The following is a 22,158-nucleotide window of genomic DNA, read 5'->3' as shown; positions in this document are numbered from 1 at the left end:
TACACGCGCGCCCTCCGGGGCGGGCTGGCCGGGGGCTGCAATCGTAGGAAGGGGTGGGGGGAAGGAGTACACACCTACAGAGCCCTCCTATCACTTCTTTCTCTGTTTTCCTGAAATGTTGCAAAGAGGGCACCTTCTGAGTGGGCACCATGAAATACTCCATAGCGATCGGCCCCCCTCCTCTGCACGAGCCGGGTCCCGCGGTCTGCCGGAGAATGCAAGATGGAAATCCGAATCAAAGGGCAGCGCCGGACGGAGGTGCAGAGTCGGCCGGTCCCAGATGCTGGCGGCGGCGGCGGCGAGGGGAGGGAGGCGGGCGGGAGGGGCGGGAGGGAGGTCTCTCCGGCCTGCCTCCCCGGGCGCGTGTATGTGTGTGTGTGTTTGCAGCTGATCAGATGTCTGTTTCAAGGCGGGAAACAGCTGGTGAAAACTCAGCACTCCCCCGGCCTCCTTCCGCGGAGTAAGGAATTGCATGTAAACAAAGGACTATTTGCAGCGCCCCCCGGGCTACGCGAGGCCAGGGCGAGAGGGGCGCTGGCCCTTGGGGGCGGGTGGCAGCTGAGGTCTGCGCCCCCCACCCCCGGGGCTCAGGGAGCCAGCGGCCACAAGCCGGCTGGGGGGGCGCGGCGTGAATGGAGCGAGCTGCGGCTGAGCTACATGCGCCACTATGGGTGATGAGGTCCATCAGCTGACAGGTTGGCAAGCGTTGCAAAAAAAAAAAAAAAAAAAAAAGGCAGCCACCGTGAGGGAACCCAGCCCATGCGGCCGGGGTCCGCGGAGACTGCTGGGTGCGGGGTCTGCACACTCTGCAGCCCTCGGGGGCGGGAGGCGCTCAGCTGGGCCCGGCGTGCGGCGGCAAAGGCGGCCTGGGGTGCTGCTCGGGGCTTTTCTTTTTTCATGATTGCAACTGCACTAAGTGGAGCCGCTCTGGCGCGCTCCCTCCGAGCCGAGGGCCCCCTGGAAACTTGCGTCACAGCCACCGCTTCCCACTTGTAACTTGGGGCCGACTTCGGAGGCCGACCAGCCTCCTCCCTGTCCGGTCCCGGCTCGGGAGCCTGGGAATCCCGAAGCCGGGTAGGGAAGGGCAAAGGGGAACGCTCCGGGAGCCTCAGATCCTGGGGCAACCCTAGGAAACGGGCCCCCGCGAGGAGGGAAAAGTGGAGGGGTACCAGGACAGCAGCGGCCCAGGGACAGGCTGCCAGCGCGGCTGGGAGGTCTGGTAGCTGCTGCGAGGTTCCCAACCTAACGGAACCTAACGTCTACCACACACACACTTTCCCCCTCCGCGAGAAGGCTGGTCGGCGGGAGGCCCGCCGGGGCTTGGCTTGGGCGGGCGGAAGGCTGCAGCTTCTCATTCATGGCGAAGCCAGTTGGGGACTTACTCCTCCGCCAGGGTGCGCTCTCTACGAGAGGTGATGGCCTTTCTCCCGGGAGGGAGGGACCACTGGCTGGCGGTGAGCTTCCGTACCACCACCACCACCCCACCATGTCCCCACCTTCCTTCCCCAGGCCCTCCCCTGGCTCCTGGAGGGTTGGCCCCTGGCTCAGGAAGACCACGCCTGCCTTGGAATGTCCTGCCTCCAGCCCGCTGCCTTTCCCAGTCCCATCTGCCTTCAAGGTTATCCCTAAATCGCGCCTCCTAGTTGAAATACACCTACTAATAACAACGATTACTGTTATTTTCGGAAATGTTATTGTCATTAGATAGAACAAGCACCTCGTAGATGCTGAGCAGTTTTGCATGCATGTTTTCCAATCCTTCAACCAACCTGTTAAGCAGTTTCTCCAAGGACAGAGCCTGGGACACAATATCACAGCCTGGAAGTCCTCACTGTGGGGACAGGGAATGTGCTCAGTAAACGATGACATCTAGGGGACAACATGGGATACAGGACCACATAATTGTACACTGAGCAACGTATACAATGCCTGGATGAATAAATGACAGCTGGAAGAACTGTATCTACCCCCTTGCTCTTTCTTCTACAGAACTGCCTTGAAGGGACATGGTCCATGAGCCCTGTCATTCAGACTGGCCTCTCCATTTGTGCAAAAGGCGCCTTCTCACGGAGCTCTCAGATGTCTCAGCTGCACAAACCCAAAATCCCCTGAGCTGGATCAGCCACTCCTGCCTCAATGCCTGAAATACCATCACTGTCTCTAGTCCTCCAATCCAACCCTCTCCCATCACTATGGCAGTAGCACAAGCAGTCCCCAAAATTCGGGCTGTCCCTCATTCCCAGGAGGTTCTGTATATCCCTTGGTCTGACCCTTTCTCCCTTTTCTAACTCCTAAATTCCATCCATTGTGCCCTCTGGAGCCCTCAGAGAGTATTCGGCAAAATCATAGATCCTCGCCCCCGACTCTCTCAGTCACCTTCTTACTCTAAATTTGGAATCAGCAAACTTTTTCTGTAAAGGGCATGTAAAAGTTATCCATATTAGTTTCCTATTGTTACTGTTAACAAACTACAAATTTAGTAGCTTAAAACAACACAAATTTGTTCTCTGAAGGTCAGAAGCCCAAATGGGTTATACATGGCTAAACCCAAAGTGTCAGCAGAACTGTGTTCCTTCTGAAAACTCTAGAGGGGACTACATTTCCTTGCCCTTTCCAGCTTCTAGAGGCAGCCTGAATTTCTTGGCTCATGGCCCCTTCTTCCATCTTCAAAATGTGTTACTTCAGCCTCTTCTGTCATCACGTCTTCTCTGGCCCTCCTGCCTCCCTTTTATGATGACCTTGAGCCCACCAGGTAATCCAGAATAATTTCTCCAATTCAAGATCCTTTACGTAGTCACATCTTCAAAGTTCCTTTCGCCATATAAGGTAATTTATTCACAGATACTGGGGACTAGGACATAAATATCTTGGGGGGAGGGCATTTTTTCTGTCTACCGTACCATTTAGCCATATAAAATCAGGCAGAGTTTACAATATGCTGCAGTAACTCCACTCCTAGGTATATACCCAAAAGAATAAAAACAGTGACTCAAACATATTGTACACCAATGTTCACAGCATTATTCACAATAGCCAAAAGGTGCAAACCACCCACTGTCCATCAACTGATGAATGAATAAACAAAATGTGGCCTAGCTATAAATGGAATATTATTTAGTCTTAAAAGGCATGAAGTTCTGATACATACTACAACATGCATGAACCTTGAAAACATGATGCTAAGTGAAATAAGCCAGATGCAAAACAGCACATGTTGTATATGATTCCACTTATATGAAATACCTAGAATAGGCAAATTCATTGACAGAAAATAGATTCAAGGTTACTAGGGATTGGTGGGGAATGTATGAGTGGGGAGTTATTGCTCAATGTTTCTGGGTGGAGTGATGGAAAAATTTGGAAATAGTGGTGATGATTGTATACATTGTGCATGTAATTAATACCACTGAATTGTATACTTGAAATGGTTAAAATGGCAAATTTTATGTTATCCATTTTACCACACACACACACAAAGTTAAACCCTACAAAAAGGTCAGTGGGCTAGATTTGGCCTGTAGGATGTAGTTTGCCCAACCCCATTAACCCTACCAACTTTTCCCCCTTATTTTCTCACTTCTCTCCTTATCTGGCTTAGAATTCACAGCCATCAATATAATCATCTTGCGTACACTCTGTAAACTCTCTCCAGGGAGTCTAACCCCACCTACTCCGCCCCTACCCCCACCCCAAGATGAACAAGGCTGGGAAAAGGAAATCCCACAATCTTGCTGACAGATCTTATTTTTAAATGCCAAACCAAGATCCAGCAGTGGATCCTTGGGTGGTTGGCAATCACTTCATATTGCCCAGTTCATTTTCCCTCCAACCTTCTGTCTCCACGAGACCTCCGTCACCTCTTCCCGCTCCTCACTCTCAGCTCATGAAGTCCTGTTTCTCTGAGAAAATGTGAGCAATTAGAAGAGAAATCCCACAAGCTCCATCACCACCTCTGCTTCCCAACCTGTACCTTTAATGTGTCTGGATGAATGTCCATGCATGGAGAACCGCCCTGTGTATTATTTAAAGATGTTTCTCCTGCAGCTGTCTGCTCTCCTTCTTTCTCAATGTATGCCTCTATTGGACTGTTCCACCAAGAACAAGCTGTCCTTATTCTCATTTAAGAAAAAAAAAAAAATGAGTCTACATCCCCTTCTAGCTACCACTCTCTTCCAAGTCTCCTTTACAGCAAAACCCCCTAAAATGGGTGCTTATGCTTACTCTCCCCTTCCCTCCTGCTCATCCATGCGGGCTCTCAATTAAGTCACTGGCGACCCCCAAGGAGCATGTTTTCTGTCTTCACCATATATGACCCTGAAATTCTTTTTTGCTTGGCATCTGGGACCCCTAAGAGTCACAGTCCTCAGACCTGTCTATGTCTACACACACTCCCTGCTCTTCAGACAGCAGTTCCAGAAAGGATCAGAAGCCATGCAGAATGGTTCAGAATCCAAGCTCTGCCTGAACCCCAGCTCCAGGTGACCCCAGGTAATTTCCTCAACCTTACCCAGCTTTTTCATCTATAAAACATACCATACACTACCTAGCTTGCAGGCTATCACAAGAAGTTGGTGGCATGCCTGGCATGTTATAGCATCAATAAGTGGTAGTTGCAATATCACTGGTAGCAGGTTTCAATGGGTAGTAGTGGCCACGGGCATCTGAGCTAGCCCAGGGAGAATGACAGAGTTTGGTGATGTGCAGTGAGAGAAAGAGGAGGGACCGAGCTCTCCCTAGCTTCCCTGCTAAAACCTGCCACAGGTGAGAGGGAGCAGGTGTGTTATAAGGTTCTTTGACATTGAACATGGGGCTCACCTGTTTCACAGTAAGACAACTGCACATAGGAAGGATCAAGTGGTGTGAAAATCAGCCCACAGACTGCTTACCCTTCGAAAGGGAGGTTTCTGTAAAAAGTGTGATCAAATAACTATACCTGTGGATGATTTCTCTGAGAAATGCAAATTGTCATCTATTGAGCTGGAGCCCAGCTTCCTTCCCTCCCCTTTGTTCCCCTTCTCTCAGCCCCACCCCAAATTCCAGGCAAGAGGAGTGAATAAGAGTCATCCTCAGGCTTTCATAATGAATGGATATGCAAAATGTGGTCCATTCATACAGTGGAATATTATTCAGCCATAAAAAGGAATGAAGTACTGATTCATGCCACAACATGGATGAGCCTTGAAAACATGATGCTCAGTGAAAGCAGGCAGACACAGAAGGTCACATATTGTATGATTCCATTAAATGAAATATCCAGAATAAGCAAACCTAGAGAGACAGAAAGTAGATTAGCGGTCACCAGGGACTGAGGGGTTGTTAGGGGGAAAGAGGGGGTGGTTGTTAATGGGTATGGAGGATTTCTTTGGGGATGATGAAAACGTTCTGAAATTGACTGTGGTGATAGTTACACAACTCTAAATATACTAAAGCCCACTCAATTCTACACTTTAGATAGGTAAATTATATCTGATAAAGTTGTTGTTTTTAAAACAGCTTTATTAACACTAAAAATAGCGAGGAGTTGGGGAGGGAGGCAGAAATCACGTGGATCCCCTACGGCTGAGGGTTCCAGAGCACCTTTCTTCGGCTAAAATGGGGTCTGCCTGCTCTGATGGTGCCATCATCACAGCCCTTCTCAAGACAAATGTGGCCTCATCCCAGGTGAGAGATGCGAACCCTAAGAATGTGGGTTTAACTGCAGCCAGGAAGTGGGACTATAAGCACAGGCGGCTTCTGCAGCTTTTCACTACATAACACCAGTGGGAAGAAGGGAGATTTTTCTCGTTTTTATTCTACATATGTCTAGAATACCATTCTTCTCTTTGGACAGATGATATATTCATTTCCTGTTGCTGTGTAATAAATTTCCACAAATTTATTGGCTTAAAACAGCACCCCTTTATCATTGCACACAGTTCAGGAGGTCAGAAGGCCAGGCATGGCATGGCTGGATGGCTGGATTCTCTGCCCAAGGTCGCATTAGCTAAAATCAAGGTATCAGCTTCAATTTCATCTAGAGCTCTGATCCTCTTCCAAGCTCACTGGATGTCAGCAGAATTCAGTTCCTTTTGGCTGTAAGACTGAGGTTTCCATCAACTTGTTGATAACTAGCTAGGGTCTGCTCTCAATTCCTAGAAACCATTCTTACTTAGATCCATGTCCCATGGCTCTCAACATCTGAGCAAGAGAACATCCCATACGGGGATCCTTCTCTTGCTTCAAATCTAATTTCCTCTTAGAAACAGTTGGAGAAAATGCTCTACTTTTTAAGGGTCAGGTGATTAGGTCAGGCTCTCCTGGATAATGTCACTAGCTCAAGGTCAATTGAGCATATATAACACATAACCTAAACATGGAAGTAATACCATATGCACAGATTCCACCTACACTCAAAGGGAGGGGAGTATACAAGGGAAAAAGTCATTGCGGGCCTTAGGAGAATTGTGCTACCACAGATAGAAGGAAATGAAGGAGATGCAGAGAAAGTTCAGGGACATCCTTAAGGACACACAGAGAATTGGAGATGGAACCTAAACAGGAATCTAGGGCTCCAACCCTAATTTGAGGTTTTTTCCTCCATGCAAATCTGCCAAGAGTAGGGAGGGGATTGGACAGATGGCCTTTTGGGCCCCAGCATGCTCTGGTGCATGTGTGGAACCTCAAATTGTTTGGGAGAGGAGGGCAGACACCAGCTCTTGGATCAGGGACGAGGGCACCATAGAAGCAAAAAGCTTCTGCCTGGGAGAAGATCCTGAATACTCCCAGGAAGGCAGAATGGTAGTCAAATACCTCTCCTGGGGTTTGGAGTAAACCCCAAATGCCCCAAGCCTTGGTCTTCTTTGCTATCCTAGTCATAAAGAGATCTCTGGGTCAACAAGGCTGGGGCTCTCCCACCACTAGGGGGCGCCTGGCACATATGATGCTTTGTGGGGAGACAGTGTGAACACATCTGGGGAATGCAAGGCAGGGGTTGGGGTGGAGGGGCTGACCTTTGGCCTTCCACACCCCCAAGGGCCTGCAGATCTTGAGGGCTCTGGGCTTACCTAGGAGCCCCAAACGGCCCTGACCTTCAGATGCCTGCTTCCTTTGTCCAGCCTGATCTGACTGCTCATAAGCAAGCCCTTGAAAAGGGGGCTGGAGTCTACCTGTGGTTGGTGTGACCCTTGTCCTCCCTTTCTGGTCCCACTCCCTGTGTTTCCAGGCCTGCTACTGCAGCCCACTGGGGTGGGCTCCTGCCCTCCCCCCCTCTTCTCTCCCGTCCACCAGCAGCACTCAGCTCCTCCATTCATACTCCATGGGAAAGTTTCACTTCCTTCTGTGAGGGACTTTCTCCCAAGAAAATGTCTCTGCTTTTCACCGTGTCAGCAAGGAGGAACCAGGTATGCCCCACTTCAGGTACGTGCATTCCCTTCATAAAAATTCAACCCGTGGCCACCCTGGCTGGACTGTTTCAGTTTTAGACAAATGGCTGTCTGACCCCTTCCTCAGTTGATCTCTACAAGCACATAGGACAGCTGTGACAATCCCACCCAGCAGACCAGGAGCCTGAGGCACGGCACATCTGTAAAGGTGGGTCCCTTCCCCCTAGAGAGTACATGGAGAAGAGACAGAGCTCAGGGTCTCTGGTCAATATAAAAGAGAGTAAGTCAGCCTAGGAACCACGGGGGTATGGTGGAGAGGGTGAAGGGTCAGCAAAGGTGCTGCAAGAAACTGGGAAGGAGCATTTAGAGTCCAGGAGAGAGGTTGGAAGCAGAGGAAGAGGACAACTGAGGGTGATATTGAGTTCGGAGAGGGTGTTCAATGTCTCTCTGGGCAGCTGGTTCTCCTCGGAGGAGTGGACAGAGAGAAGGCAGTATGCCTATGAGGATAGAAAAGGATGGGGCTGGGACTGGCCAGGCCAGGGGGGCCACAGAGGCCTGCTCTGATGAGAAAGCAGACCTGGGTGGCTACAAGGGGAGAGGCAGCCAGGAAACAGAAACAGCTCTCCTTAGGGAGGGGTGCTCAGAGCCCCAGCATGTGTGTATGTGTTGGGGAGGTACATGTGCATATGGGCACAAGTGGTCAAGTGTCCACTAAGTGCCAACTGCTGCTCTTATAGCTTGATTTGAATTCTCTGTTTCATCCTCAGTGTTGTAGCCCAAATCTGTTATCCTATCCCAGGGACTTGCCCAAGATCATCCAAGCTAGTCAGTGCCAGTGCCCAGCTCCCTGCAGGCTTCTCATGACCACCTGAGGCCTCAGGACTCAAGAGTTCACCTAGGACTGGTGGCCTGGCCCTGGCCACATAAGTCCTGGTGCAAGAGGGAAGCTCAGCTGGGTACAGTGAGGGATATGAAGAAAGAAAACACAGTCTGCCTGAAAGGACAAAGTCAAGTACACGATAATAGAAGCCCACATTTCTGGCTGTCAGTGCACAGGCAGCCAAAGGAAGGACTGACTCCTAGGGGTCAGGAAGGCTTTGGCTTCAAGTTTGGGCAGACAGGGAGGAAGGAGGTAAAATAAAACCCCAGAGGGGAGCCAGGCTAGAGCAAAAGGACTAGTTCCAGTATGGCTTTCTCCTTCCTCAGCCCCTCTGGATCTTGAGCATGTCCTACTTCCAGCCTTGTGCTGCCAGCACGTGGGGGGTTAATGTCTGTCTGGTGCAGTGGTCTCAGCAGCAGCAGCAGCAGCAGCAGCAGCACGAGGTGGTGCCAGTAACTCAGAAGCTGAAATGTGAGAAGCCGGAGGAGAGGGGCAGGGCTGGGAAAGGCTGAACAGCAGCAGCAGAGAGCGTTTCCCTGGCAGGAGCCCAAGGCTTTGCTCTGGTGGCCAGAAAAGGTCCTCCCATCCTTGTACCAAGTCCCCTCTGCATGGCTGCCCCTCTAGCCTCAGGCCATGGGCTGTGGTGCCCACCCAGGGTTGTCTACAGGGCAGTAGGTCTATGCTGCAAATCTGGGGAAGGGTGGAGGGCCAGGCCCAGGCTACTAGCAGAAAATTCATCAGGCCCTGCCCAGCTTTGCCAGAAGCACTGGGTGGGGAGATGGGCAGAGGGCAGAGTGGGGAGGATGATGGGGTGGTCCCTTTTACCAACCTCAGAGGCCTGGCCTTGAATTTCCCCTCCTTGGGCAGAACTGAGTCATGGGAGCCTCCTGCTGCTCCAGGGGCAGGGAGACACACAAAGCTCCCGCCCTCTCCCCTCCCCCTCCCCAGGCTGGCTGCCAGCCTTCTTTTGCAGTGAGAACTGACCGGAGATGGAGATGGGTGGCTTCCCAAATGTGTGTCACGTGCTAAATGGGCACCTCATTTCCCTTTTCTTAGTCAATCCCACAACCACTTAATCAGTGTGTCAGTAGGTAGTATTATTATGACACCCTACCCCCCAACTACAGATGAGCAAACAGGCTCTGAGACATTCAGAAACTTGCCCACAGTCACACAACCAGAGTGGCAGAGCCGACTTAAACCAGGGCTTGTCTGACAGGAGGACTCGCACACCTACCCACCATGCCATGAAGGACGGAAAGTGGTTCATCAATGGTGAACATGGGTCTGTGTGCCAAATCTGAGGCAAGAGATGAAAGATGGCCCTGGGACCCTCGAGAAAGCAAGGTGGTACAGGCTGAGAATGTATCTGAGAAAGCAGTCAAATGCCTGGTGCCAAATCTGTGGACGAATCTGCAGCAGAAGGGACCTCCCATAAACCCTTGAGGTGCTTCCCAGGGGCCCAAAGGATCACCTCTGAGCAGGTGACCAGCACTCACCTTGATAGAACATGGAGGTTGCTGAGGCTTGAGGTCTGCACAGCCCTTGTCTGAAGAGTCAGCAACATTTACTGTGAGACAGCGCTCAGCAAGGCTCTGCTAAAAATAAATGGAAATACCTCAGTAGGCATCATGGAGCCTGGTGACCAATAGCAAGAGAATCCCAGCACTTCCAGCTGTGTGACTTGACTTACCTCTGAGCCTCAGTTTCCTCTTCTGCAGGAGAGGGAGCACGCACCGACACACATCCCTGTTGTGAGGGTTAAATGAAGCGTTTGTCAAAAAGCATTTAGATTGAAAAACTTCATTTTCACAAAAAACTATACACACATGTTCATAGCATATTTCTTATTCAAAAAAGGTAGAAACAACCCAAATATCCATTGATGAATGAATGGATACACAAATTCTGATCTACCTACACAATAGAATATTACTTAGCCATAAAAAGAAATGAAGTATTGATTCATGCTACAACATTGATGAACCTAGAAAACATAATGCTCAATGAAAAAACCAGACACTTCATTTATATGAAATATCCAAAATAGGCAAATCCATGGAGACAGAAAGCAGATTGGTGATTGCCAGGGTCTGGAAGGGATGGAGGAAAAAGGAGTGACTACTAATGGGTTCAGGGTCTCTTTTTTGTTATGTTTTAATTGATTTAATTTCTTTAGAGCAGTTTTAAGTTCACAGCCATATTGAGCAGAAGGTACAGAAATTTCCCATACACTCCCTACCCCCAGACATACATAGCCTCCCCCATTATCAACATCTTCTTTGTGAGTGGTACATTTTTTACACTTGAAGAACCTACTGGAGTTTCATTTTGGGGCAAAGAAAATGTTCTGGAATTAATGGATGCACAAATCTGTAACTATATGAAAACCCACTGAACTATACACTTTAGAAAGGAGAATTTTTTGGTATGTGAATTATACCTCAATTTTTAAAAAGCACTTAGTAAGAGCTCAGAAAATATAGCTCTCATTACTACATCCTTCAACTTCAGAGTCTATCATAAAATGGAAGAGACCAGATGAACACATTAAAAAATGCTCGAGACCCAGGCGAGGGCCAAGCAGTGTGGTCCTGGCAGCCTGGGATGATTGTCACAGTCATGCTCAGTGCACACGGACATGAAGGAATGACCGACAGCAGGAGCCACTGACCACGTTGACTGATGCAGTGTCACAATTAAGCTCTGTACAGATGCGGAGACAAAAATAAGCACAGGTGCACACAGAAGCCTTTGCACTGAGAGAAGACTTGGGTGGTTTGGTAGGGATGAGCTGGCATCCACAGACCTGTAGCAGCTCAGAGGTGTAGCACCCAGCAGGGCTGGCAGGCAGGGAAGATGCTGAGCCCAGTAAGTGGAACACTTGTTCTAGCACTACATGGCCCCAAGGAGAGTCTGGGAGGTGCTTTACCTTGGTTCACAAATAGTTGGAAAGAGCTTAAAGCATGACTACCCCCAGCTCTCTCCCCTTCCAGAAGTCCCTGGTTTCTCAGAAGCGTCCAAGAGGCTTGGACCACTCTTGGGACCAGTTCTTCTCCTGAGAAGCCCCAGGCCTGAGTTCCTCTCCATCCCACCCCTACATTCCAGGGTTCCAAGAGAGAGAACATACAAGATTAGCAAGCCTGGTTCAGGGCTGCCCCCAAATGTTGAATGACCAGATATGCTTATAATGTGGCATGGGAGTGACTGAGGCAGCCGCTCTCCAGAGCCTAGGCCCTTCCTCCAGCCCCATAGGTGAAGGTACAAGGAGCCGACTCCCAGAGGCAGGTCTGAGCCTGCAGACCTGCAGGTGAGGCCCACACCATTCTCCATCACCCCCTTTCCTCTCCCTCCTGCTTCCACCCTCTCTCCTGTGTAGTACTTAACCCTCTGAGGAGAAGCCAAATGATACAGAATTCCTTGGAGAAGAGAAAGGGGCCTGCCATGTACACACACACACACACACACACACACACACACACACACACACACACACACACACACCCAGTCACAGAGCAGATGGGATAGTACCCAGATACAGGAAAGGGAAAGGAAACGAGACATGAGTTTGCATCTTGCCTCCTCCAGTCCAAGCAGTTGCCAAGGGATTTGCATGCATTGTCTCACTCAATCCTTAAAAAAATCCTATGAGATTTCATAGATGAAGAAAATGAGCTTCCAAGAGCTTAAGGAACTTAGCCAGTGGGACACCCAGTAGGTAAGAGCCATGAAGCTGAGCCACAGCGCCTGGCACAAGCCCCAGAAGCCAGTCCTGTGGAGGCATCTGAGCAGAGTGGGGGTGTGTAGTATTTCTGCCTACCCCTAGCTTTGGCTCCTTTGGAGGACCCCTCACTCTCACTTTCTCCGTGTGGCTCCAAGGGTATTGGCGGTGGGCTAGGGCAAGCTCCTGACCCAGACCTATCCAATCAGTGACTGGGATGAGTTGGGACCCAAGAGGCAAGCCTGGGGTCTTGCTGGAGCCTCAAGAAAGTTGGGCAACACAGAGGACAGTGGGTTGGGAGATACAAGCCAGTGTACCACCACCATGACTGAGCACTAGACCAGCCAGGCCCTCTGCCTTTGCCATTATATGAGCTGTTAAGTAACTAGTCTTTGAACAGAGGTCCGACTACAGACCTCATGCTGTGTCCCATAGAGGCTCTAGTAGCTTAGGGGCTGGTACAGGGCTGGGGATGGGGCCTCACCTCTCTCTCTCAGAATGCTGGGGATGCAGGGCAGTGTTGGACCCTCTGGGCCTCCTTCTAAAGTAGCTCCATAGCTCAGTTTGACCTTCAAAGTTGGCATCTGCTTACAGGAATCTGTCTCCTCCTGGAATTTAGCCTCCAGATGTCCAATCCAAGGCGGCAGTGGTGGCTGCACATGGCTCCCCCCAGAGTGAATCAGCCACATTCCAAAGGTGCAAACACAGACGCCGCGCCCTGGGCAGGCTGGGGCTGCAGACTTCCTCCCCAGGCCTGCCCAGCCCCCACTCCTGCTCCCCTCCCCTCTCCCCTCTTCCCAGCCAGACCAGGCTTTGGGCTTCCTTTCCAGAGACATTCTCCTGGAACTGAAACAGAGAAAAAAAGAAAGCCACTGGGGCCAGGAGACACCCTGATCCACTCAACTTACTCCCCACCCTGCAGTGAGCAGGGACCCCAGCCCAGACCTCCCCTAGCTGTTATCAGTAAATATGTATTCATTCACTCAACAGGTATTTATTGAGTACCTACTATGAGGCAAACAGGATACAGACAAGCCCCTGACCTCATGAAACTCAGTCCAACAAGACAGACGAAATCAGGTCCATGGACAAAAAACAATTCCAAGTGTGGAAAGAATTATAAAAAAGAAGGAAGCAGGGACTGAGACTGACAGCAAGTGACGAAGGGAGGGTTATGGTTGGGGGGGGGTCACTCTCAGGGGCAACACATAAGCTGAGGCCTGAAGGATTAATTGAAGCCTCCTCCTCTACAGAAACACTTCTTGGTGATCATTTCAAGAGAACTATAGCAATGTAACCCCAAAGAATATCCCCCAGTCACTTAGCAAGTTCTCGAGTCCTTCCTTGTGCCATCTGTCAGCATTAATGCAGGGAAGTCTGGCTAATATTTTTTTAGTAACAGCTTTATTGAGATATAACTCACATGCCATAAAATTTACCATTTTAAAGTATACAATTCAACGTTTCCCAATATATTCACAATGTTGTACAACCATCACCACAAGCAACTTTAGAACATTTTCTTCATCACCCCCAAAAAGAAACCTTGTATCTATTAGCAGTTACTCTCCAAACCTTAAACCCCCCAGCCCCTGGCAACTCTTAGTCACTTTCCATCTCTATGGATTTGCTTCTTTTGGACACTTCATACGAATGGAATCATACAGCAAGTGGCCTTTGGTTTCTGGCTTCTTTCACTTAGCATAATGTTTCTGAGGTTCATCCATGTTGTAGCATGCATCAGTAGTACTTCATTTCTTTTTATGGTTGAATACTATTCCATTGTATGGCTAGATCACATTTTATTTACCCATCATCAGCTGATGAACATTTGAGTTGTTTCCACCTTCTGGCTATTGTGAATAATGCTGCTATGAACATCCATGTACAAATATTGAGTGGACATGTTTTCAGTTCTCAAACATTGACTCTTACGTTGAAGAACTGCCAGACTGTTTCAGAGCAGCTGCACAATTTGACACTGCCACCAGAAGTGTCTGAGTTATAATTCCTCCATATCCTCTCAGTACTTATTATTGTCCCTTTTTTGTTGTTGTTGTTGTTGTTGTTATTGTCATCCTGGTGGCTGTAAAGTGATTTCTCACTGTGGTTTTGATTTGTAGTTCCCTAATAAAGCCTGCCCTCAGCCTGGCCTGTGATCATAGTGTTGGACTGCAACTCCATTCCTTCTATGCCCACACTGTCCCCAACCCCAGAGGATTCTAATGCCTTCAAACCCTACAACAGATCCTGCTGTGATCCCCTTCCCCCCTCACAAGGGTCAAACCCACATCCAGCCCAATTCAGCCAACGCCTACTGCCTGAGGTACAAGGAGCAGTGCAGAGGTCAGACGGGGTCATGGTCTGTGCCCCCAGGGCAGACAGTGAGGAAGGGCCTCAGGCAAGTTCCTACAGGTGTTCTCTCTTTATACATCTCTTCCTGTGTTCCCACCCAAAATGTAAGCTTCATGAAGGCAGAGGTTCTTATGTTCATTCAGTACTATATCCCTAGACAGTAGGCAGGCCATAAATATTTGTTCAATGAATGAATGAACAAAAGATGAAGGAGAACCCAGGGCAGGGTAGGGGTGGGGTGGGGGTGTTAGTTCTAGAAGCTGAGGCTCTGGAGTAAAATAGTTTGTACTAGAATAATCCCACCTCTGCTACTTTATAGCTGTGTGCCCTTGGGCAAATCACTTGGCTTCTCTGAGCCTCCCTCTCCTCTACAAAATGGGCCTGAGAGTGACAATTTATCTGACAGGATGATTTTGAGGATTAAATGTGAAAATACAGATCAGGCGATATTAAGTGCCAAGGATGCTTAGAGAAGAGGTCATGTAATGCCAGTCCTCACAAGAGCCTTGTGAGACAGAACTATTACCAGCTTTGACATTATAGACAAGGAAACGGGAGCTCCAGGGCTCAAGGAATCTGTTGTGCCATAAGGGCTGGTTAGAGCAAAACCAAGATCTGAACCAAGACCCCTAACTCCAGGGTAGGGGCCCTGGCACCAACACTGTGTGGTCCCTAACACCGAAGGAGGAAAGCCAGGCAGTCTCTGAGCAGGCCACAGGTGAACTGGTCCAGAGGGGGATATGCCTGCTCAGCTGACGCCCCCTAGCTCAGTATCTGGCTCTCCGCAAAGTGGGCAGGCCGCTGGTGAGTTTCAGAAACCCCGAAGTAGGGACTGTCCTAGATGGGGGCAGGTACTCTTTCCTCTCTCAAGGTGTACAGCTTCAGGAAGGAGCCACGCAGAACCCACCTGGCTGACCACCGTGACAGGTGTGGATAGATTCCCTTCAAATCAAACAGCCCATTTGGAAGAGCTCCAATGGGCAGACCTAGGGGAGACACCAAGCTAGCCCTTAAAAAAGTGGGCCTGAAGCCCCCCAGAGGCTGGGTATAATTCTCGTGAGTAGATAGGGGTTCCCCTCACTCTTGCCTCTTCAACTGAGGAAAAACATCAACCAAAGGAGGTCTAAGGATGGGACCTGAGGGAATACCTATTTCAGGGGCCACAGGCAGAACCTGGTGCAAAGTGCTACATGAGGGGACAGCTTAGGACAGAGCAAGGAACTCAGAAGTGAGCTGGTGATCTAGGGCAGCCTGCTCTTTGGAAAAGCTTGGCAGGAGAGGGTTGGAGACAGGGCTATTGCTGGAGACTCCATCATTTATTTTAAACAGGGGAAAAGCTCAGCTGATGACAGCGTTCCAACAGAGAATGTGTTTAAATTCAGTCGTGGAAAACACACTCACACAGCTCTAGTCTGCTAGAAGATTCAGAAAGGGGTCCTCTTGGCTGCCTGGCTGGAAGGCCCAGGACAGCACTTTCCCAGGTCTAGTCAGAGGATGACATGCGTCACAGTCACTTGAGCTTGTTAAAAATGCAGATACCTGGACTCTGTCCCAGGATTATTGGTCAGCATGCTGAGTTTGAGAACCCATTGGGGCTCTAAGACTCAGAATATCAACAGGGAGAAAAGGAATCCAGAGGGAAGGAGGAACCAGCTCAACACAAAACAATGCGCAGAGTAACTGTTTGCCACAAGCCTTGGCCCATCTCCTTCTGGTATTTTATTCACATTAGTTCATGACTCGCATGTGCCGCCTCACACCTCCCTCTCTCCACCCTGGTATCCCCACACTCATAGCCACCAGGTCAGTGAACATAGCTCCATTAGCACCCTTAATTCAAGACCAGGGTACACAGATGGGTTCTGGGTGCCCAGGTGGAGTCATTCACAATGAGCCCAGCTCCAAGACCAAAGCCTGAGACTTCATGACGAGGTAGCCCCTGCCTCATACCCCTGATGGTGCCTCTGGTCTCATCTACGCCAGGCCCAGCTGAGAAGGGACTGATGGATTCAGCCCGGATGCAAGGCCTGGGAACAAGGTCCAGGGACTATGTGGCTGAGAACAGAAAGTGTCTCCATCCCCTTTGGTCATAATCCCCTCCCCATCTGTATGTCCCCACAGAGTGTATGTGTGGTGGGGAGGGTCTCCAAGTGAGGCACCTACTTTGGCATTCATGCTGCCATAAGTACAATCCCTCGGCTTGGGTGAGTCCACTACCTGAGGGGCAGGGCTTGGACTCGGGACTCCAACGGTTCGAACGTGAATCCCCTATCTGCTACTTATAGCTGTACACCTCTCTGAGCCTCTTTCTTGTCTACCAAATGGCCTGATAGTAAGTACCATGGTGCTGTAGCACCAGGACCTCAGACTAACTAGTGACCTGAGGCTCGAACACAGAGGGCTGCATTCCATTCCACTCCTAAGCCTCTCAGGACCACATTACATACCACACCCCAAAGGTCAAGACTGGAAGCTATGCCAGGCTGGAGAAGAGGCCCCCATAAGAGTCCCAAAGCCTTTCAGCATTTTGGGACCAGATCATAGGCAGATCTTCACCGGAGCACAAAAACATCTCCCCACTTCCACAGCAGAAAAGCAACTGGCATAGCCAGCAGAGCCCAGATCAGCAATCCCTTTCCACTGGGTCTGGTCGGTGGTCAGAGAACTTGCTTGCCTGCGCAGACTTGGGTGGGTTTCATGGATACGCTTTAATTTCTCCAGTTTCACAGGGATGTTTGGATGATTCTGCTTGTTCTGCAGTTGCTAGTGGGTACACACAGCCTGCTTGGCTGACACTGTCTTTGTTACTGTTCCAGAGCACTCAGTCATACCAGGTTTCCCCCAAAACCACTCCCAGCAGCAGCCTCTTCTCAGCCCTGGGTCTTCTGCCCTCCTACACCAAAGCCACTTGTACCTGCTCCAGAGCCTGGAGGAGTGACAAGTGCTTCCCAGACAACAAAAGCCCCTCCTGGGAGAACAGAGAAAACAGACTTCAGTGAAGTCTCCTGCTATACCCTTGTTCTGTGTACTAATTTTAGGCAGGGCCCCAAATGCTAGGTGAACATTACAGCAAGCTGGTTTTGGGGCAGACTACCATCAAAAAGAGCCCTGACAACCCATCCTTCACTTCAGGTCACTCGCCACCCCCTCCCTCTTGTACTTTAGGAGGAAACTGAGGGGCAGAGTGGAGAACCTATCTTGGCAAGGTCACCCCACACTGGGTCTCCTGAGTGTGTTTCAGGCAATGACATCAGTCTCCTTGGGCTCCAGTGCTGTGTGACCTTGATCAAATTATTTAACCTCCCTAATCCCGATTTCCTCTCAGCTAACGGGGTCCAGGTTTTCCTGAGGATTAAAGGAAATAATATGCATAAAGCACCTAGCATTTGGCCTGGCACCTGCTCAACACCTGAGCCATTATCATCATTATTCCATCCTTTTCATTCTCTCCTCTCCACTCCAGCTAAACGGGCCTCAGTGCCTGGCTGCTCCTCAAACCCCTCAGGCAATGGCTTGTTCCCTTGCTTCCTCCAGATCTTGACTTAAAAGTCACCTTCCAGCGAGCTCTCCCTAGCTTCTTAGTTCATGTTCTTTCCCGGTTTTGTCCTCACCCTGACACTCATCTGACATACTGGACATTCTATTGATGCACCCCGCTGGACTCCCTCCGCCTGGACCGTAAGCCTTTTGAGCGCAAAGCCGTTGCTGCTCTCTCCACCCTGTGTGCCCGCGCCCGACGAAGCGAGTGAAGGATTCCCATCACGCCTCTTGGGTAGCGGGCGCGCGGGGGAGTCTGGCTCAGGGGCCAGACCCCACCCTGCGCCGGAGTAAGAGGGACGGCGCGCGCAGCAGCCGCCGGCGGGGGCTGGCAGGGGGACCCGGGCTCCGGGTTAGGGCGCCGGGGACAAAGTGCAGCCCTACCTGTGCTGGGGGCGCCGGCGCCTCCCCCCGGATGGCTCCGGCGCGCGCCCACGAGGTCACGTCCGGGGCGCGCCGGCCGGAAGAAGGCCTCGCGTGGGGAGGGGGGAAAAAGGGGGCGGACTTCGCGGCCAGGCCACGCCCCTCCAGCCACGGGTCCTCGGCGGGGGCGGGGCCAGCGGGACCTGGACCGCCTCACACATCCGCTCGCCGCTGCCGGCTTATTCATATTTATGAGGCTAATGAGGGGCGGGGCCAGGGTCCCCCGCAGCGCCCCGCCCCCGGGTTGCGGATCTCGCCCAGGCGGAGGCTCCGGCCCCAGTGGGGCGCCCCCGACTTCCGCCTCGGGGAGGGAGTTTCCACTTGGTCAGGACTCAAAAATGTGTCGCTCCCGCTCCTCCGCCCCCTCGTCCCTGCCCTGCGGGGGGAGGGTCTCCTCCAACTGAAGGCAAGAGGGGCGGCTCCTCGTTCCTAGGGTAGGTCTGTGGGGAACGGGTCTGACCCCGCCCTTCTTTCCTCCTTTCAAGATAGCTCCTGTAATAATCCTCATTTTAAAAACATAATAATAGTTCTCATTTATTAAGTGCTTATTCCATGCCAGTGCCCTTTGTATGAACTTATCTCTTAACCCTCCCCAACAGTCCAACTGAGGTAAGTACAATATTGTCATCCAGACGCTCAGAAAAGCTGGGTGACTTGCCCATCCTTTACACAGCGGGCCTTGAGCTTTTCCGGAAAGGTTGGTCCCGTTGGGTTGCGGGGGCAAGTGCTTGTCTTCGAACATGTTTCCAGAAATGGCCTTACCTAGGCACTCCCGGCTGGTTGTGTATGGCTGAGGGTTAGGTTTGAATGCCCCTTTGGAGGGAGAAGCTGCATAGTGGGTGAAACCAAAGCACGAAGGCAGATCAGGCTGCACCATTGACTCGACTACTGCAAAAGGAAATGTGGGGCCCTGTGTTCAAAATGATTAAGAATTTCAAGAGGGTGATGGCAGAATATTGAGCCCCAAACATTAGCCCTTCTAAGTGTACCAGGCTTGTGTGACTGCACAGGTGAATGTCCTGATGAAGAAGCTCCGGGGCTCTTCAAGGGGCAGAGAAGCCGCCCCGCCTAGCCAGCCCTTGGGCTGTGCTTCCGGAGGTGTTCTCAGTCCTGAGCGCTGTGGACAGGTGGGCAGGGTCAAACAGGCCAGGCCAGGCGAGGTACAGCACAGGCCTCAGTTCTGACTTGAAGCCCTCCTTTCTCACTGGTGCAGGGTGTGAGGAGCAGGCTGCTTCCCAGAATAAACACCCCACCCATAGTCTGCCCCAGCCCTGCAGGCATGGCAAGCCAGCACCAACAAGAGACGCTCTGCAGGCCATTAGCTCAAGGTTAATAAGTCATCCTGATCTCACTCCCTCCATCACTCCATCCTTGTGCCTGGCTCTGCTCACAGTGGGTTGCAGGCTTCATTAATAACAATAATAGCTACCATTTGTTGTGCTGCTGTTTCTCCCTGCCAGGCTTTGATGGAAGCCCTTTGTGTACCCTCTCCACTGAGCCTCATACAAGCCCATAACAGGCATGAAGAGCACCATTTCACAGATGGGAACTAAGGCTCAGAGAGATTTGATGGCTGGGCTAAGTCCAAGAGCCAGAGTTCAGGGTCTGCTGCCATTCATCCATCTGGTTCCTGCCATCTCTCCGATGTCTGCAATATAGCTCTTAAGGATCACTTTTTCATGTTTACTCCTAGTTCCTTGAATAGATTAAAGACAGGAACCGTGCTTATACCACTTAGTTTACTGCTGGAGCTACCATTGTATGCTAATTCGAGGGCCATTTACTAAGCACCCATGTTCAGGACACCCTCCTTGCAGTGGGCAGGTACGTGTGTGAATGAGTGAGCCACTTTCCCTCTGGGTATGGACAGGCAAGGGGTCCCCACTTGACTATGAGATTTCCTTGAAAACATGGATGGGGTTGCCTAGCCCCATGCATACAGTAGGTCTTCAATAACTGTTGTTAAATGAACACATAATAACAGCTTAATAAACATATGTCAAATGAATGTGAACCTAGGAGATGTTCAATAAATTTTTATTGATGAAGCTTTAGGCAGCAAGAGTCAGTCCTCAAAATATATCTATCAGTAATTTTCTTAGTTCGAGCTGCTTTAACAGAATACCAAAGACTAGGACGATTAAACGACACACATTTACCTCTCACAGTTCTGGAGGCTGGGAAAGCCAAGATCAAAGTGCTGGCAGATTCAGTTTCTGGTGAGGGCTCTCTTCCTTCCTTGCAGATGGCCACCTTCTTGCTATGTCCTCACATGGCAGAGTGAGAGCAAGAGCAAGAGAGATTTTATCTCTCTTCTTGTAAGGGCACTGATCTCATCATGGGGACCCTACCTTCATTACCTCATTTAAATCTAATTAACTCCTAAAGGCTCCACATACAAATAGTTACACTGGGGTTAGGATTTCGACCTATGAACTTTGGGAGAACACAAATATGCAGTTCATAACTTTTTATGAAGTATATACTATATTCCAGGTCCTGGGCAGAACTCTGCAAAGGGAGTGACAAAGCAAATGATGCCCTCGTGTCCTACTCCTCGGGGGAATTTAGGGTCTAATAGGGGAGACAGTCCATAACACATGAGAGGGAGCAGGCAGCAAAGAATGGGTGCTCAGAGTAAGGACTCTGGAGGGAGAAAACTCAGCATGATGGTGGAAGAAGAGGACATCCCTCTTCACCCATTTTTTACTGAGAAGAAGGAAGCCAGGATTGGCCTGACTGCTATAGCAGGTGCTTCTTCTGGAAAAGCCAATTCTCAGAAACTCTCTCAGAGCCTGGCCCTCTTGCATGTCCCACAACCCCACCCTGCCAGTTATCTGATGCCCCACTGATGTAACTGGTTATAACACAAGCTTGGGAATCAAACTGACTGAGATAGCACTCTGGACTATGCCTCTTACTAGCTTCTAACACCTTGACCAAGTTACTTAATTTGTTTGTGCCTCAGTTTCCTCCTCTGTAAAACAATAATAATAGGCCCCACTCTTAGGGTTGTTGTGAATATAATGAAAGTAAAGTATCTGGTGCATAGAAAGAATTGTTCTGGGCGAGAATTGGGGGTTTCCGGTTGAGTCAACTCCACCAAGATTATAGAGTTCTTCACTCTTGTTGGATTTGCAGGAGCCAAATTTAAGGGATTATTTGCAGCTAAGGGGATACCAGCTGAGTCCTGGAATTGACAAGCCTTGGGTCAGGCTTGACACTTGGTAGTGATTGTTAATATGTACTGTGAATGTGACTCATTTAATTTTCAGGACAACCTCAGAAAGGAGATAGTATTCATCATCCCAACATGAGAATACTGTCAGACTTCTCACAAGCAAGCAACCTGCTTGCCCATGAAAACAAGTGTAGAAAACGATGAGAAAGGCCCTCAAGGCTGAAGGTTCCTTATGGTCAAGTCCGCCTTATGTCTCGAAGATTAGATTTCCCTGGTCACTGGATTCAGTTCCTGCTGGACTGTAAGCCCCACGGGGTAAGGACAGGTGGGGTCGCCGCTCTTTGTCCGCTGCGTTGCACACTGCCTGGCATCCTGCAAATATTCAGTAAGCATTTTTAGAAGATACGATATTAACTAATTGTGTACTTTTTTCATACACCTGGATTCCCCGGGTCTGGAGCCCGGCCCGGCGGAGGACAGACGTTTTGACGCCGCCAGCTGCGGACCGCGCTTCGGGTTGAGTCGCCGCGATCCTGGATGCCGGGAGGGGGCGCTCTGCGTCCCTCAGCCTCCGCCTGCTTCCACGCACCCGCTGGTCAGTGGACCCGGAAAGTCGGCCCTTAACAGCCCCCTCCTGGAAGTCGCTAGGTCGCGAAGCTGGCCTTCTCCTCCCACCCCCCGGGCCCATCCTATGGCTAAT

The 22,158-nt window shown here is 50.4% G+C and overlaps 1 protein-coding gene and 1 long non-coding RNA gene across 7 annotated transcripts in view; one reads left to right on the top strand and one right to left on the bottom strand.

The window, feature by feature from the left end:
• The window catches only part of TFAP4 (transcription factor AP-4), a 29,730-nt gene extending 11,356 nt beyond the window's left edge, over positions 1-18,374 (bottom strand). The window contains exons 1-3 of one of the 6 annotated variants that reach the window (XM_016166644.2): positions 18,239-18,374; positions 9,935-9,990; positions 9,741-9,836 (exon numbers count right to left, since the gene is read on the bottom strand). In XM_016166644.2, coding sequence (XP_016022130.2) covers positions 9,741-9,808 — 68 coding nt within the window. In that variant the 5' untranslated portion in view covers positions 9,809-9,836; positions 9,935-9,990; positions 18,239-18,374. Of the gene's footprint in view, positions 1-74; positions 592-9,740; positions 9,840-9,934; positions 9,991-12,446; positions 12,646-18,238 lie in introns of those variants that run through there. The other 5 variants (XM_016166643.2, XM_036225712.1, XM_036225711.1 and 2 more) reach the window with 5 other exon arrangements.
• LOC118606587 lies at positions 123-2,243 on the top strand. Its single transcript, XR_004952540.1, has 2 exons — positions 123-258; positions 1,510-2,243. It is a non-coding gene; the product is annotated as an uncharacterized LOC118606587 (long non-coding RNA).
• Positions 18,375-22,158: the final 3,784 nt, after the last annotated feature.

Source organism: Rousettus aegyptiacus, unplaced genomic scaffold, assembly GCF_014176215.1.
Source record: "Rousettus aegyptiacus isolate mRouAeg1 unplaced genomic scaffold, mRouAeg1.p scaffold_m13_p_8, whole genome shotgun sequence".
Lineage (NCBI taxonomy): Eukaryota > Metazoa > Chordata > Mammalia > Chiroptera > Pteropodidae > Rousettus > Rousettus aegyptiacus.
Note: the sequence above shows the minus strand (reverse complement) of the source record. Positions and strands in the feature narration are given on the sequence as shown.